Genomic DNA, 18,794 nt, shown 5'->3' on the forward strand with positions numbered 1-18,794 from the left:
TGAATTATTTGGTATTTTTACTAAATAGCAAAACCAAACTCATAGGGTGCATTGGAAACTGATACCAACATTTCCCAAAGAGTCTGAGATGGGACATTATCTTTCTTTAGAGAATCCCTGACACATAACGATTTTCTTCTGTTGCAATCAATACTAAACAGCATATACCAATTAATAAATGAAAAAGTCTTCCCCGGGTTAAGGTCCAGCTAACTTATGGCTCCTTGGGGTGGGAATATGAGGTTTTACTCTAAGCTCAACCAGATAAGGACAATGCTATAGACCAGCCTCATGCAGACACGTCTCCCACCATTTAGAAAGCAGAAGAGACTCACGTGCCCAAACGTTCCTCATGCTTTTTGCTGTCCTTTCCCCACACTTCAATGTCCAAAATGCCCATCCTGTCAGAGAAGTAGTGAAAGTCAAACTGTTCCTGCCACTGCGGATTTGCACTCTTACACAGTGTCTAGAAAACATGCAGTTATAATATTTATTTTCTTAAAATGTCATTCATCACTATAGCAGCTACACATTCATTTATTTCTAAACAGCAGGAAGGCAATCATAATTATGGTTATGATCACTCTTACACAGTTAAAATTTTCCTTGTTGAAAATGAAAGGCATGTCAAGGTTTTAAGAATTGGCAAAACATCATACTCTTTTAGCTGACCCCAGATTCAGTCATTTATCCACCAAATTAGAAACAGCATTGTTATCCCCAAAGAAACAATCAATGTTATAGGTATACAAAATATATATTTTTGATACATGGGTAATATTTATTACACATATATAATAATGACTATTGAGCTGCACTCTCTATATAATATTGTATCTCAATAGATATTTTATAGCTCTTCTCTCTTACAAAAGATACTAATTGGTTAATCAAATGGAAATAACATTTTTATTGGCACATCCATTTCAGCGCTGGCTTAAGAACTATATAAATTAACAATTTGGGATCTTAATTAACATCTGTCAGATGCATTACATGAGAAACCCATAACTTGTATGTGACTGCCTATTTCTAAATTCAAGTTTCCTGAATCCAGTCACTGGAGTCAGAGGAAGATTAAGAAATTCCACTATAGCCAAACCTAAAAATGAACATGCGTGGTTGGAAAACTCCACAAGTGTTTCCATGTTCTCCAAGAGTGATTTCAAACTGCTTATGTGTTTGATTCATTGGCAAGACTTTCATTTCTGTTTCGTTTACACAGAGATTCAATTTGTGAAGAAAAAGTGAGCAAAAATGCGGGCCACTAAATACCAGGAACTCAGGGCCAATGATGAAATCCTGGGGCCAAGTTTGCTCGCATGGGAAAAAATGAACTGCTTAGACCTCAACTGCAGCCAACACCATATAACATCATCTATGCTGTTTTTCATCATCGTTGAGTTTAAATATATCAGATCACAGAATTTAGAAACTATGCAGAAAAAAAAGCCCATTTGATCACAACTTAAGCGCAGTATTCCCCAAGGGGGAATGCAGCAGATACTGGACTCTTTCTACACTTCACCTTAGTCTAAAAGGGTAAATGCGCTTAGTGATGAATAATTTTTCTATAAATCCTTACCCTGATGCTGGAGGGTTAAAGGAATCTTAATGGAGACCTGTGCTTATCCTGGATACACTTATTGTGAGGTACAGCCTAGAACTGCCTGCTTAAAATTATCATCTGTACATTTTGGCCATAACTTTGCTTCAATTTCTTGCATTTCTCATAATCAACAATTCTGCAACATGAGCTTCGGTTCTCTGCTGCTTGCGCTGGAGTAAATGACCTTTAATATTTGATTCTGCACTGAAAATTGTGCAGGAGAGACAACCTCCTGCCCCGCTAAGTCATTCTGTAACTAGTCTGCTTCAGGTAAGTCCGCTACCCTGGAAAGCCCCAGCTGCAAATACCCTCGGGCCTATTTTCAAAATCTTCCACTCTGATGTTTTTCTTCCTATGTGGCTTTTGGCAAGTGACTTAACTTTCAAGTACCCTAGTTCCCTCAATCCATAAAACATAGGAAATATTCCTGTCTGACAGTTATGTAAAACTAATTAATTACCATGGTTTGGAGACTAGGGTTTTTGAAATAAAAACCACACCGAATTACTGAGATTAAAAATTAAATGGAATTTGGATCAGTGGAATAAGATGATTGATTTTTAAAGACAGCTTAAAAAAAAAAAAGCTATTACTTTTGTTCAAAACAAATCACTTTTAATACTTTTAGATAGCTTTAAAAAAAATCAGAGTAAAGAAACAGCAGTATTAGATGTCTATTTTTGGTGTTCATACCAACAAGTTAGAGAAATCCAGGAGTGTATAATTTTGAAAATATGTTTAGTTAGTTTAACTCAAGTATTTTAATTCAACTATAACATATTACACTATTTTATTTTTGTAGGATTTTTGAAAACAGTAATTGTTTTCAGCACAATCTCTGAAACACAGTTGTTTATTTTCAAAATGAAAATAAGCCATGCATTCAAATCTATTGTTTAATAAACTTTCCCTAGCTCCAGTGACTATATTAAAATAAATGACACTAAGCAATCAAATGCCCCATATTAACAGACAGCATCTGTACATTTATTTTGTTTTCTGGGGTGCTCCTAATCCACACAGGAGAGTTAAAAATAAATTTTGTTCTTGCAAAGTTTAGAGGGGGAAAACATACATTTTTTCCCATTGTTTTCATCTTAAAGACATTGTTCTCCTTAAGGAATTGACAGAACTTACCTTACTTTTATACCTCTGATCTCCCAGTTTTAACTGGACAAACATCTCTGCCACGCTTCCGCCTGAGACATTCCTTCCTTCCAACAAAGTTATACTTATAATCCCGTTCCAGAGTTGGTTCTTTTTCAAGGACTCTGAGAGCCGGAGGTTGCGTATCAAAGAGGACTAAAGCAAAGAAATAAAGATGACATATAAACTTGCTGATAATTCTTGAGTGTGACTTTGGTGATCAGAGGGGGTGGTCCAGCTTTCAATATTCATGAGAAATAGCACTCCCTGCCTAGTGAATGTGTGAATGTTCTTCACTGGTTCTGCAAACCTGCAACCACAGCTATGTGACTTCCTTCTCAAGCACTGGGCTTGGAGCCTCCAGTGAAGGATGGATTCAAACAACACTGGCACCTGGCACTGGCCTCCCCACCCACACGTGCTCTTCCGTAGAATCTTCCAAATGGGCCTTTGGCTACTCTGATAGTAGGAAGGGAAGAGAGGCATTCTGGGAAACGGAGATATAAGAACCAGGCACTGCTCTGCAGGGAAACAAACTACCTCTGGGCATTTCAAAATTATGACTTTCAATTTATCCTTCACACTTGAATCCGTCCCTACCTCTCTTTATTTCTTGTGCTCAGTCACTAAGTCGTGTCCAACTCTTTTGCTAGCCCATGGGCTTCTTTGTCCATGGGATTTCCCAGGCAAGAATACTGGAGTGGGTTGCCATTTCCTCCTCCAGGGAATCTTCCCGACCCAGGGATCAAACCTGAGTCTCCTGTATCTCCTGCACTGCAGGCAGACTCTTTGCTGCTGAGCCTTATCCCTTGCTGCTGCTGCTAAGTCGCTTTAGTCATGTCCAACTCTGGGTGACCCCATAGACGGCAGCCCACGAGGCTCCCCCATCCCTGGGATTTTCCAAAAAAAAAGGAGAATCCCCCGTAGGGGACAACAAAAAAGGCTAATTGTAGTGCAAGATTCACAGGTCCAGAGACAGCTCATAATAGGCTTGACAGCCAAATGAGCTTTGCAGATCTGGTGGGAGGGGAACGTTGGGTAAAGAACACAGACCAGGGCCTGGGACCAAGTAAGTGTTCAGTAACTGTTACCTTATTTTTTTTTTTTTTCCTTTTCTACATCACACACAGCTTAAACAGAATATAGAAAAAGGCAAATATCCCCCAGAATTAAATTATGAAGAGGACAAGCACACTTTATTTTTAATGTTCATTATGTAAATCTTCAAACACACACACAGAGAGACCAGCACAACCAACCTCCATGTGCTTATTCATCACATTTTGTCATCTTATTACATCTTTCCCTGCTTCCCTAATGTTTCCTCTGGCTGAAATATCTGAAAGCAAAATACTTATCTGTTTTTACATAAGCACCATGCCATGATCACACTCAACACAAGTAACGTCTATTCCTTTAACATTGTTAAATACCCTGAAGGTCTCGACAGTGTCTTTTTATGGTGAGTTTGTTTGAGTGAGAATCCCTGACCTGATCCACAGGCTGTGCTTGGTTGGCAGAATTCATTCACATTCTCCACGCAGTACGTGAGATGGCACGAGGGTGGATGGCTTAATTTGAGGGAGAAATAAATGGGCTGAAGGACGGAGATGGTGTCGAGCATCACAGTAAAGCAATGAATTTCTAACACTATATATTCATTCCTGTCATCTGCTCACTATATCTTTGAGATCATTTAGGCATCAATTTGCTTGGACACCAGTTACTCACAATTTATCACAACGAACGGTATGTCAGCGCCGGGTTAATTACATGCCAGCTTACCTCATCCAACACACGTCACTCCACCCCTCTTAACAAATGATGCAGTAATGCCAAGCGTTTGGGTCATTTTATGATTTCCTTAAACAAAGCTATTTTATGGAAATGTATACTCCCAGTTTCATATCTGTGTTGCTTTTCTTTGGAAACTGGAATTCACACACACACACATGCACACACACAGGTTTGAAGATGCAGATACAGAACAGGAAAGGGAGACGGGAAAATAATTTGTTTAAAAAAGAAAAAACCCTCTCCTCTTGAAAACAGGAACAATTCTTTCTCTAACTTCTATCAGAAGTTGGGTTATACAAAGAATACATTCAATCATGAAAATCTATTAAATAAGGTTAAGTAACTTTGTATTTATTAAAAACAATGCATACCATCGGAATGTATAGACAGGTACATATATAAATACGTATGTAGCTGTGTTTATACTCTATGTGTGTGCATACAGATCCTTTTAAAATATTCTCTAGCTTACCAAGCACACAGGCGGAAAACTTCCATCTTTAAAAAGAAAATGAGAATTTGATTCATACATCCTGCTGCACTTTCTTTTTTTATGTTTCTTCTTCTTAAAGTTTGACTTGCCAACCAATAAGCTGAAGCATGACCTGTCCCAGGGCCATGCTTCAAAGTTCCGACAGATATATTCCTCCCTAAACACTGCAACTATTTCAAAATCCTTTTTATAAAGAAGGGAGTAATGTCCACAAGGGATCAAAGGGCATCCTACAGTCTGGCAATTGCCTAAGAAAAATGGCAGTGTTTCCATGAAATATGCCCTAAAATAATTTTGTGGCTTGGTATGTCCTAATTTCAAATTGGATGTTTATCTTGGAAAGGCTTCTATCTAACTTGTCCATAAAACAGCCCCACTTAGCTCTATGAGCTCTGTGAAAATGGAATCCAAAGCTGGTTATTAACGGGGCCCAGAGATAGGTTCCATATGGCGGAACAGCATGGGAGGGCAAGGCAAAGGCCTGCACCAGGCCCAGCTTGGCTGGAGCTCCTGATCAATCCAGGGACACTCGTTGCATTACACTCTAACATCTGGATTATTGCTTGTAATGTCCCTGGGAAATATCCACTTTCCATCAAAGCCTTTATCTATCTCAGTCGGACTTTGAACATTTTAGCATTTAACGCAGTCATGTTTGATGTGATGGACTTGCTCTTCACCGTCCAAGATTTTTTTTCCCTTGCTAAAGGCGGGGTAGGAAAAGAGAAGTGTTTATTGCACAGTTCACAGACAGAAAAGGACACAGGACCTTTATTCTAAATACTTCTAAATATTTCTGCAAAGCCCTCTACAAGGTTATATCCAAAAAAAAGTTTCATCTGCAAGCGATGAGGTCTAGGATGTGAGCATGAGCTTTAAACACGTTTCTTAATCACTTTCACATTTCTCTTCCACCCTTGAGACTTGTGATGAGGTTTAAGAGGCAGGGTCTGGGGTTGGGGGGTAGCACCTGAGCCATCCCGTCTGTGCTCGGATGCAGAGCTGGGTTCTCCGGAACTTTCACGTTCTTCAAACACCCCTGTTCTCCCCACCATAAATCGACTCCTCTGCACTCACTCTGTTAGCTCAATAGCTCAAGTTTTCATGTCTGTGCCCGAGCCCTGTAAGTGAAATTTGTCATCTTAATGCAGCCTGGAATGTGAAAGGAGAGAAGGAAATGACCCATCAAAGGGAGAAGCCCACCCTACCTAAGCTGAAACAAACACCGGGAGATAGAGCAAAGCTTCTGGGTCCTGACCCTAATTTCTCAGCAGACATAATGGATAAAATACAGTCCAGCAGGGTTTTGCTATTTTTCTCCTTCCTCCCAGAGGATCAGAAACTTTTACTATTTCTATATGGATTCATTCATCGGCTCTCTTCCATGGCCCCCACCCCTGGCAAACCTACTCCCAGAAAGAGTGACTCTTTCCTGAAACATGCAACTTAGTTATGACTAAGGGAAAACAAGTTGGGATATTTAACTTAGAAACATACTAACTTTTGTAAAAAATGAAACAGATTCCAAAACATTAATTTACTCCCAGATCATGAAAATTTCACAGGAAGGGAAAGGAGAAAGGGAGAAAGATGGAAGGTACAGGCTGTGGGGCTTTTCTGCTCACTACCAGTAGGTGGAGAATTCTCAGGAGTTTCTGATCTAGGAATAGACTCTCCGAACAGTGGATGGGGCTTTCCTGGTGGTCCAGTGGTTAAGAATCCACCTGTCAATGCAGGGGATGGGGGTTCCATCCCTGGTCTGGAGAGATGCCACATGCTTGGGGCAACTAAGCCCATGTGCCACAGCTACTGAAGACTGCTCACCCTCAAGCCGTACTCCCAAGATGAGAAGCCACTGCAATGTGAAGGCCGTGCACCTCAACTAGAGACAAGCCTCCGGTCATTGCAGCTAGAGAAAGCCCATGCATAGCAATGATGACCAAGCAGAGCCCAAAAGAAGAAAACAGAGAATAGATTTGCCTTCCAGGGAAATAAAAAAAAAAAAAAGGATTACACACTGGCAAACATACATTATTGGAGGATTCTGGCCAAGCAGCATGCTGTGAAGATGGCAAAGTGGGTTCCAGGACAACTACTCAGCATGGTTACAGAGGAAACCCTAGGATGGTGGACATAACAGCTTGATGTGTCTGTCCATCCCAAGCCAGGAAGAACAGCAGAGAGTCAGGTATAAAGAAGGATCCTGACAGGGAGGCACAGAGTCCAGGAGCAGGGGAAACACCTACAGTCATCAGAAGCGATGTGATAGTCAGTGATTGCTGTTGTTTAGTCATTAAGTCACGTCTGACTCTTTGCAATCCTATGGACTGTAGCCCACCAGCCTCCTCTGTCCATGGGATTTTCTAGGCAAGAATACTGGAGTAGGTAGCCACTTCTTTCTCTAGTGATACCACCATTCATAATTAACTATGCCAATCAATACCATTGATTGGTAACAATTCAAAGCATTCCCTTGGGTGGCAAAAAATATCAAAACATTTTTAAAAAGTAAAATTAAAATTAGGGCCACTGAAAAAAACGTTTTTACAAGGTTTTCCCAGTAGGCCTACCTTAGTGGCACCAATTACTGTACGGGTACTTTTTAGATCATCTCAGTGATGGAAATTTAAAAATACGTGTTCCCATGTTGCCAATACATCTTATTCTGATTCTCATTAATTATCTTTCCTGAGTCACTGTGAGGAAGTAGAGAGTCAACGGAGACAAATGCATAAACAAAAATGAACTAACTTTGTAAGCAACTTGAAGAGTAAAGCAAGATTCCAACGATATTGTCAATGCTTAGAAAAACGAAGGGAGAAGACGCAGTCTATAAAAGCTTTCCATGAAATATTCCTTTCAAGCTTTTTCAACATGTAAAACTACTGCTCATTGTCAACAGCTTTTATAGCATGACATGAGAAGATCCACATACTCATGCAACAGGCTTCCAGAAAGCTCCTACTTGGCAGTTCCTTGTATCATTTGAAGAGAACCCTGGAGGCATAAATTCTCCTAGAATGACAAACAAGTTTTTGGATGGGATATAAAGCAAGCCTTTTACATTTCCCACAGAGGCATGGACATGGAAGATGAGACATATTTACAGATGCAAACTCTATCATAGTTCCAAGGAGATGAATAATGTGTGTGTGCAAAGATATTAAAGGATTGCATTATTTTTTAATTAAGAGGGACTATCCTCACTCGATGTTGGAAGTTAAAAATTAGATCATGAGAAGATTTTTAAAAAATTGATAAAGTCTATAAATACCCAATGACCCTCAGGGTTCTGGACCGAGGAGGAAAAAGATGACAGCCATGTGAGTAAATAAGATTTCCCTTTTCACCCTGACCTCTAGGAAGCTCAAAATTAAATGGCTGGTTCATCTGCGATAATCATCAACTAGTATTTCTTTTTTTTTATCTTTTCATTTTATATTGGAATATAGCCAATTAACAATGTTGTGATGGTTTCAGGTGGACAGCAAAGGGACTCAGTTATACATATACATGTATCCATTCTCCCCTAAACTCCCGTCCCATCCAGCCTGCCACATAAGAGTGAGCAGAGTTCCCTGTGCTCTGGAGTAGGCCTTTGTTATTTCTTGATTTGCAGGCCTTAACTCCTGTAGTCTGTATTTCTATGGCTCTCCTTCACTTAAAATAGGTCAAGGGGACCCCTAAGCAGGACTAGGACTAGGGTGAGGCGAGAGAGGCGTTCAGGATGAAACATTCAAGGAGGTGTTCATGCTCAGGCTTCTGTGAGGGCAGGGCTGGCCCCAGAGCCGTCTCACGTTTTATCCCAGGCACCTTGCCTGCCTCACTCTAACCCCAGGAATCTAAAATCCAGCAGCGCTCCCTGCAGTTCTACAAGGCCTGCCCCTCTGACATCCCTGGCTTCACCTCCTATTTTCCCAGCATCCCACGCCACCCCCTAGTCCACACCAGTGGTTCTCAAACATAAATATGCTTCCTGGTCACCCAGAAGGCTCACTAATAGGTGGCTGGGTCCCGTTTCCAGAGTTTCTGATCTGAGAGGCCTGAGATGGAGGCCCAGAAATATCTGCATTCAAACGATTTCTACTGATGCTGCTGGTTGAGAGAGCTCAACTTTGGAGCCAACACAGAGTCTGGAGTGCTTGCCACACACATTATTTTGTGAGCGTCATGTCTCAATGAACTTCCTCCTCCTCCTCACTTGGTGAGATTCACTCCTGTCTCCTTTCACTCAGTTCTCTAGCCTTCAACCCACCCCACCCACCTGCAAGGTCAAGATAAGGGTCTAGTCTCTGAATACCCCACCTCTCTACTCTCAGCTCTCCTAATCAGATCAGTTCAATTCAGTTCAGTTGCTCAGTCGTTGCGATCCTATTGACTGCAGCACACCAGGCCTCCCTGTCCATCACCAACACCCAGAGCTTGCTCAAACTCATGTCCATCGAGTCAGTGATGCCACTCAACCATCTCATCCTCTGTCATCCCCTTCTCTTCCTGCCTTTAATTGTGCCAGCATCAGGGTCTTTTCCAGTGAGTCAGTTCTTCACATCAGGTGGCCAAAGTATTGGAGGTTCGGCTTCAGCATCAGTCCTTCCAATGAATATTCAGGACTGGTCTCCTTTAGGATGGACTGGTTGGATCGCCTTGCAGTCCAAGGGACTCTCAAGAGTCTTGTCCAACATCACAGTAGAAAAGCATCAATTCTGCAGTGCTCAGCTTTCTTTATGGTCCAACTCTCACATCCATACATGACTACTGGAAAAACCATAACCTTAACTAGATGGATCTTTGTTGGCAAAGTAATGTCATTGTTTTTTAATATGCTGTCAAGGTTGATCATAGCTTTTCTTCCAAGGAGCAAGCATTTTTTAATTTCATGGCTGCAGTCACCATCTGCAGTTATTTGGGGGCCTAAGAAAATAGTCTGTCACTGTTTCCACTGCTCCATCTCTCGAATACTGCATCAGTTATGATGTCCAAGTCTTACTAATCTCTGAAGTCTCAGGACGGCATTCCTGCCAATATAGTATGTGCTCAGTGAGAGGGTTTTGGACAAAAGTGATTCTAATGTCACTGAGATGACAGATTTGTGAAAAGTGGCTCTATTCTTCTGGGCTGAAATACACAAGGTTTGAGAATTCTAATAAATTCATGGCCTTAGCTGAGCATGACTGAGGCCCCCAGAAATGAGGAAGACCTCTAGAAACTATTCTGTCTAGGATAATGCTGGCCTAGACTTCATAACAATGCAGCAGAAACATCAAGGTTAAGATATTCAGCAGTGTTACTTCTAGATGGAGAGGGAGATAATAAGTAGGTAGATAAGGGATAGATAGGCATATAGATAGATTAAAAAATAGGCAGATATATTAGATAGGAAGATAGAAATAAACAGATATATGAATATATATGGCTGTTTGGGATATACCATCCTCCAATCCTTTAAATTTAACCAAGAACCCAAAACAGTAAAAGGTGATACTATGGATAGGCATTTGAGTTCAGTGAATAATGTGTGAAAATAAAAAACAACAGAACAAAAAGCACTCTATTAATTGGGGAAGCAGTCCAGGCATGATACTCTCATTTTGGTTCCACAAACAGACCACACTTCTTGCAAAGGGTTTTGCTTGTACTACTTCCAGGACCAATAGTGTAATAAGGGTGAAATTGGTGAAATAACTCATTTCACCAATAGTGAAATGAGTTCAAGTAGAGAAAGAGGTGCAGTGACAGAAGGCATTTACCTCTAAGGTGGAGAAGAGGCATTTCTTCCACTTTAAGCAGCTTCTTCTCAACTCAAAACTATATGACAGACAAAACAACCATCAGAACTTCCTTCCGGTTCTCACCTGGGCTCTGCTCACCAAGCACATCAGGACAGACAGACAGACGGGTGTATAGATAGACAGGCAGACAGACTGAACAATCTTCTTTCCAAATTCTTTGACTGTCCTCTTTCAATTTAAGTTTCCCCAACTTCCCTGGTGGCTTAGACAGCCAAAAATCTGTCTGCAAATGCAAGAGACCTGGGTTCGATCCCTGGGTTGGGAAGATCTCCTGGAGAAGGGAAGGGCTACACACTCCAGTATTCTTGCCTGGAGAATTTCATGGACAGGCTATAGTCCATGGGGTCACAGAAGAGTCTGACACATCTGAGTGACTGAGCACACAATATATTTAATATAATCTAACATAACAGAATATAATACAATGCTGGGATGCCAAATAGAACATATGAAGAAAAGCTAAGGTTAGCGACAGCAGGAAGTGGCCAGCACTTTTAGGCCTGCATTGGGCGGTGGGGGGGGGGGGGAGGGGGGGGTGCAGGCGTGGTGCAATTTTCTGTAAAGTTCCAGGTAGTAAGAATTAGGCTCTGTCCCAAGTACTCTGCTCCGCCCTGCCAGCCAGGGGCAGTGCACACACCCATGAGCACAACATTCCAATCAAATTGTATTTGCAGAAGCAGATACAGGGTTGGATTTTGCACTCAGGCTGCAATTCAGTGATCCCTGAGCTACAGAGAGAAAAAGAATAAATGCTTGGGTCAGAGGTACCTGGGAGAAGCAGAAACCACAGCAGGACTGGCTAGTGGAGGGGGCAAAGACAGACACCACATGAATCAGAGAAAGGGGAGAAAGACCCTGACTTCTCCCTTGTCCCCCCTGCAGCATCCTGCCCCTCCCTCTCAGCCAGTCAGAGGCTCCCTGGCAGGGGGACAGGAAAATGCTGTCCCTGTAGTGCTCAGCCTCTGTGACAACGCAGGAACCTTGCTAAACGAACATGAAGCCGAACACAGCAAACGGTGGAACCACTAATCAACTAACGTCACACCGAAAAAAATGTTGCCCTACACAGGGTGTCTTTTACCTGAAACGGCTGTCATATAACTGCATGAAACAATAGGTCAAAAGAGGAGCCATATGACAATAAACATGTGGTGCAAATTATCTAAAATAAAGAAAACCCGTAACTCAAAGGGCACATGGTCACCCATAATACTGTCCCAAATCAAAGGGGGGTGTGTACAGCTGCAGATTTGCTGAAGACATCAGTGACCTACCAATTTCACTTTTTATCGTCATGTTTCTATCCCATTAGACTATTTGACATAAGAGAAGTAACTGCTGTTAATTTTCTAGCTCTGTAACTGTGATATACATTAGAGAGGAGGAAGGTATGGAAATAGATCTATTCACAGAAAAGATTATGCAAAGGAAATGTCTGAAAAGAAGCAGGTATCTGATTCAGGCCCTTTTAGATCAGATTTTCAGCTCTCTCTTTAAAATGCTCACTTGAAGGTAAACAAAGGCTTTTGCATGAAAGCTAAAACTACTTTCACGTAGTTTTACAGTGAATACGTAGGCAATCTCTACGTATTCACTGTATTAAAACCAAGGTCAGTAACAAAACCCAGGAAACGGGGTAGTCCTTGGTATTCCAGTGGGTAGGACTCAATCCCTGGTCAGGGAACGAAGCCCACAAGCCGCTTGCTGCAGCCAAAATACATATATATATATATATATATATATATATATATATATATATATGAAACGCTTTAGAAGACAGTCCATAAAGACTGCCACTCTGGGTGATGCAAAATTATAAACTTATGAGTTTAAGAAGCAGTTATTTAAATAAAGTTATTATAAGAGTAAGACTGAGGTGAAAGAGTCAATGACATTTTATAGGTAATGCATCACTTAGAACTAGCAAAATTTTATACACTCACATTAAATAATCTTCTTTATGTTAAATTTCTGCTTTCTAATTTTTAAATGGAAATCCTAAAAAAAAGCAGTTTATAGTTTAAAACTACCAAGAGAGACTGATCAGGGTATTTTAACTACTTTTACAGAGAGTTAATCACAGAGACTATAGATTTTCCCTGTGACTCACTTTTATGAGCTAAATGAGAAGTTATCTCACTTTTCCCTCTATAACTGCAGACTCTAAGTAGCAAAAAGTCACCCTAACAATTGAAATTCTGCACCAATCCATAAATTGTATCTCTCACCCATGATCATAAGTAGCTTTCGGTGACCTCTATTCATCAAAGGTTTTACAAAACACTGTGTACCAGGCGCAGGCATTTATTAAGTCTCTGAGCCCAGAGCCCTGAAGTCAAAATTCTAGAAACTACAATGAGAGGGAAAGAAGAAGACAACAACGCAGTGGTAAGACGCCACTTCGCAGCACAGACATAAATACTGCTCTCCAGGATCCTCTGTTCCTTTCAGAGTTTTGATATCTTTATCCTTGCCGGCAACATTTTTTCTCCCCTCTTCATTCCTTGGGCCATTCTTCCTAACCTCTCCTGTCCTCCCTGGACTCCAATATTCCCCAAGCTCACAATTTTTCTTTCTAGCCTTTATGTTCTTCCACAAACTGCCAGCGCTCTTCCACAGGCCGGAGCTCCCTAACTAAAGATGGTTATTGATGTACAGTACCAGTGTTTTAGTGCAGCAGCAGAATCAATAAACGAGAAAATACTGCTTTGTCAGGTTTCACCGGAGCATGCTGGGAAACTTTACTGCTCTGGATGGTTACAGCAACGCTTAATACGCAAGAGGGAGAGCCAGCTCCCTTCTGCGGGGAGAATGATGTTCTCCTACCCTCTAGTGACTATAAAGGAGTAAGACAAAAGTTGGAGGGATTTTTGAGATGGCTTCACATGATTATTTATTGCCTCTTAATTTTATGTCTAAAACGAACCAGAGTTCTGAAAACCCAGTGAATAGGTAGGATTAAAACAAAGCTAAATTAAAAAAAAAAAAAGGCAAAAAGCTTAGCCTGGTTATTTTTAAAGGGCTCCCAAAATGCAAAGGATATACATTTTAGGAAGAGTCAGAACTTTGATTCCTCTGGATTTTAAAAAGCAAGGCTTAGAAAGTTTGCCTTCCTAAATGACTACTCAGGTTACGGATCTCTCTCTCTCTCTTACATACACATGCTCTTGTAATGCACAAAATCTTTGTTTCAATCTCCTTATTTTACAGAGAAGTAAACAACTACAGGTTAGAAATGAGAAGTGGTATACATCTGTGTACAGGTGTGTGTGTATAAATAAATGCATATACAGAGCTTGCCCATGCACCCTACCCTAACACACAGGCCCATCACGGGCACCTGCATCTTGATTATTCCTCTTCTGGAAGTAGCAGAGCTGAAGGAAGTTATACAGAGTTTTTTGGGATTTGTTTACATTACATGAATTTTGACATTTAGTCACTTCAGTGACAATGTGTTACCTTCAGAACCTGATGAATTGATAACACATCCCTATCTTCAATTGCACACAATTATTTTTCATAGAGAAATCTTTAAAGAAACACTCACAAAAATAAACAAATAAATGGTAAAATAGAAATAGCATAAAAAAGATTTATAAAATATACCACATATTCCTCTCAATCTTTTCATTGCCCTTATAGTACCAAAATTAGCTTCTTCCTAATGGTAAATAACTTTCTAAAGGACTAAGTCTAACTGCACTGCAACTACAAATAATTCAAGCTTAATGAAGTGTAACATTCTTTTTTTTAATTTATTTCTTTAATTGGAGGCTAATTACTCTACAATATTGTGGTTTTTGCCATACATTGACATGAATCAGCGGTGTACATGTGTCCCCCATCCTGAAGTGTAACATTCTAACATGGCCAGCACATATAAAAGTTCACCTCTGAAACAAGCTAAGTCTAACATCTGGCTATGCTGTTATTAAATGAAATTTAAAAGAGCGTGTGTTTCCTTTTTATTCATATCAGCAGTCAGAGGGAACAAAAGCCTTTACATGGAAAGGTTGGATAGTATCATTCATGTCTACATTTGTCTTTGCTACAAAGAGGAACCACATGATGAAAAGAAAGAAAACAGCTATATTTACCTTGCTGGCACTTAACCGCTTCCGATTTGACCAACGCTAAGGATTGCGTCCATTGGATGGTGAAAACGGCAAAATAAAAGAGAGAAATGGAGCTGTTAACAACATGACCGTGTTATTATGCTAGTTAGATGGCGCAGACTGCATTCAAACAACTGACACCCACATTCTGAGGTTAGAGAAAACACACAGAACAAGAAGATGGTTAGAAACCTAGGAAAACCACATTTCCATGCTTGTGTTACACCATTTTCTCACTGAATTCAAAAGTTAACAGAAAAGGACACATAACACTATTCAGTCCTTACAAGATACATTTATGTTTTTATTTGCCTGAAAACACTATAATTTTGCCTCTAAAAGCAAAGTGGAAAGGCAGATTTCTCTTACCTGAAATATTCAGAGAGCATTATGAAAATGTTTAAGAAGTTCATGGACAAAGTTAGTTCATGTTTAAGTTTCTGTAGTCTTAGATCAGGAAAAAAAAATCATTCCATTTCCCTCTGCTGAGTAAATCTCAATGTTCAAAATAATAGGAAAAACAATGGGAGTCATTCCTACACAGTTAAGAAAAACAAGCTAATGCAGCAGTGAGGGAGGGAAGGAAAAAAAATATTCTGAACAGCCGGTAACCTCACCACTGTTCTCTTTTTGATCTTTCATTTGTCGAGCTAAGGCTGCTGAATTCTGTCCATAATTAAAGTTCTCTCCTAACAAAATCCCTCATTACCCCTGTCACCGGCCAGTCCTGCGAAGCTCTATTCTGGCTGGTTAACCAGCTAACTGGATAAACTTGGCAGATTATAACTCAATTATGAATCTAATTGAGCAGCTCATAGTAACTATTATGATTAAGGAAAAAAAATACCTTTAGGCAAATAACCTATCTGCTTTGTCAATACATCTCCCCAATAAATTACAAACGAGAAGACAAATCATCTTTGGGGGAAGTTCACTTATATTCCAGGGACCCACACCTAGAAATGCTGGTACAGAAATGTCTTGAAAATATTCTTCAGTAAAAGCACTGCCTCTGGTGACACTGTGAGCTCAGCCACTCGGCATGTGACCCAGAGTTATAGACACTCCAACCTGGGTGTTAAAATCAGTTCTTTTTGTATTTTTCCAACAACATGTGGACAAATATTTTCACCCAGAACAAGCACTAAAACTAATCACTATCTTGTAAATACACATGGCTATTTCTAAACAGCCCTTTGAAATATAATTCATTTGATTTTTATATCCCCAAAGACTAAAAAATAGATAAGAAAATTAATGGAAAATGAGTACCACTGTTTGCTCACTATAATACTAACACTACCTTATATCAAGTGTCTGCTCCATGCTAGGCACTATTTTTAGTCATCGTGATCTTCACAAAACTATAAAATAGATTTTTTTAAATCCCTATTTCACACGTGAGGAACTTGTAGCTGAGAGAGGTTAAGCAATTCTGTGAATCTGACCTGATCACTTAACTTCTTAAAACTAAAAACAGGGGAGTTGGGATTCAAACCCACGCAGTCTGATGACAGAGCCCATGACTGCAACTCTAATCCAACTTTGTCAAGAAAGAGAGACAGAAGGCAGGCCGGTCAGCGCTCCAGCCGGCATCTCACCTTCTAACTGCACCATGCCCACATGCCCTGGCCCCGAGGGTCAATTCACAGACATTTTGCACATGTTACGGTTTTTATCAGCTTGACTCTAAAGCTCTGCAATTTGAAATAAACTTTAACTGAAATGGCTCTCTTTAAAAACTCCAAATTTTGGCAATATTTCAATATATTTTAAATGCCAGTAGTATTGCTAAACATGATCCAATACACTACAGAAAAATCCACAAGTGGACTAAGCAGGCTGCTATTATGCAGCTCATTTCATGAAGTCTTTATCCAAATTTACAAACCCCATTTAAATCTGTAAGAAATTTTCAGAATATACCAGCTGATGTGGCAAACACAATGCTCATCTACACGGCATGTCCTTTTAACCTGGCATCCAGCTCATGGAACTGGTCACCTACTGGACACACGGACAGTGAATTCAACGGCAATGCCATCAAAACTATGAGAAGCTAAAGGAGATCCCTCCATCATTAGGTTGGATGGAAAAGTATTTATTTTCAACATCAATGTAAGACATTTTAACATCAAAATATCAGTGCTATTGAGGCCTCAGGTTTTAACCATGCCATTTCTTCATTAATAAACGGAGATCACTTTCCCAAAGTTATCGTCAAGTAAATGCTCATAAGTAAAGAATTCAAATTAAAAATAACAACTGTGCAGTTGACCCTCTGGCAACTGAAAAGTCACTGCGCAGTTTGTTTGTTTTTTAACTCCTTTAAGCTATCTTCAGTAAGCTCACTAGTAAATCACTCATGATTTTCATCATGAAAGTAAATTACAACCAACAGTAAAGGTGATGTCAAAATGAAGAATATTCTCCACACTGACCTCAGTGACTCAATTCAAGAAATATTATTGGAGGCTTAATTTAAAAGCAGGCTTCAGATTTTCCTACCAGATTCTCAAGTTTAAATTTCAAGATATCTTAGTCCTTTCTCAAGTAGCTGCTTTTAATTGGCTTTTAAAATACCTTTCAAATAAATTACAATCAAGGATGCTTTCATTCTCATTTTCATTCTTGGAATTGTAACATATAATACCAAAATATAAAATAAGATTATGGTTTATATTCACATATTTGCTCCTAAAAACAGAGTGCCCATCATATTGTCACAAAAGCCAATGCTTTTTTCCTGATGCTATAGATATCTTTAATAGGTTGTACATTAACTAGAAATTTCCATGTAATTGACCAGAGAATATTAAAATGTGTATCTCCTCAGAAGGACTCTCAATAGAAAATGTGGTAGCTAAAAGAAAAAAGTTGAGATGGAAATGATGCATTGATCACCTTAATAATGTACATACAGCACAATGATTAAAGCCTAGAAATTGCTTTTCATAACTGAATAATGCCTAAGTCATCTAGTACTTAAGAAAATGGTAAATAGAAACAGTAACACTAAGTAAAAGTGATATTTTGGATCATGTGTTACAAGTAAACCATAAGCACTGTACATATTTAACAACAGCAATACATTCACATCCCTAGCCAGAACAGAGATCATTCCTTAATGGGCTTTTTCTTTCCAGATTTCCAAAAGAAAGGCTGTACATTATCACAGATAGATAACTTTAAGTCTCTATGCAATTTTCCCCCCTACTCAAATAATGACAAAAATGTCAGTCACCTGGTAACCCAATTATCAAAGAAAAATTGCAATGAAGAATTTTAAAAAGAACAAAAGGGTCAGACTCACGTGTCTCTTGAAATCACACTGTTTTACTACTAAGTTCAAATTTAATACGATCACTCCCATGTCATCTTCTAAACTGTTTGGATCTTCCAATTTTAAGATATGCTCAGTCGTTCTAAAAGCAAACGGCAATGAATGATATTAGCATTTATTGGGGTAGTATTTTTTGCCTTAGAATACATCAGGTCCTTATTATAAAAATCTACCTCTAAGTAGGTCTAAGACATAAGTTAAAGAACACACCAAATTCAATGAAAATAAACCAATTTTTCAGGGTCAAGAAACGTACTGCCTAATTCAACAGATGGTCAACTGAGTCTTCTCCCCTACTGCCCAAAGAAAATGTAAATATTTGCTTTAATTTTAAGATAAGTAGGTTAATGAACCTGAATATTAACAAATAGAAGTACAAAATTCACCCCTTTTAAATTATGTTCACACCTTTTAAATTATAGAAGATTTAATGTCAGACCAATATATATTTGGGAGCTAAAAAGCAGAAATCATAGAAAAACTCACATTTTAAAGCACT

At 39.5% G+C, this 18,794-nt stretch overlaps 1 protein-coding gene across 4 annotated transcripts in view; it reads right to left on the reverse strand.

Moving 5' to 3' along the window:
• Positions 1-18,794, reverse strand: part of MCTP2 (multiple C2 and transmembrane domain containing 2) — a 259,714-nt gene that overhangs the window by 140,395 nt on the left and 100,525 nt on the right. For 3 of the 4 annotated variants that reach the window (XM_027521361.1, XM_027521360.1, XM_027521359.1), the window contains 4 exons: positions 18,266-18,377; positions 14,935-14,970; positions 2,747-2,911; positions 336-466 (listed from right to left, as the gene is read on the reverse strand). In XM_027521361.1, coding sequence (XP_027377162.1) covers positions 336-466; positions 2,747-2,911; positions 14,935-14,970; positions 18,266-18,377 — 444 coding nt within the window. Of the gene's footprint in view, positions 1-335; positions 467-2,746; positions 2,912-14,934; positions 14,971-18,265; positions 18,378-18,794 lie in introns of those variants that run through there. The other variant, XM_027521362.1, reaches the window with a different exon arrangement.

Source organism: Bos indicus x Bos taurus, chromosome 21 (assembly GCF_003369695.1).
Source record: "Bos indicus x Bos taurus breed Angus x Brahman F1 hybrid chromosome 21, Bos_hybrid_MaternalHap_v2.0, whole genome shotgun sequence".
Classification (NCBI taxonomy): domain Eukaryota; kingdom Metazoa; phylum Chordata; class Mammalia; order Artiodactyla; family Bovidae; genus Bos; species Bos indicus x Bos taurus.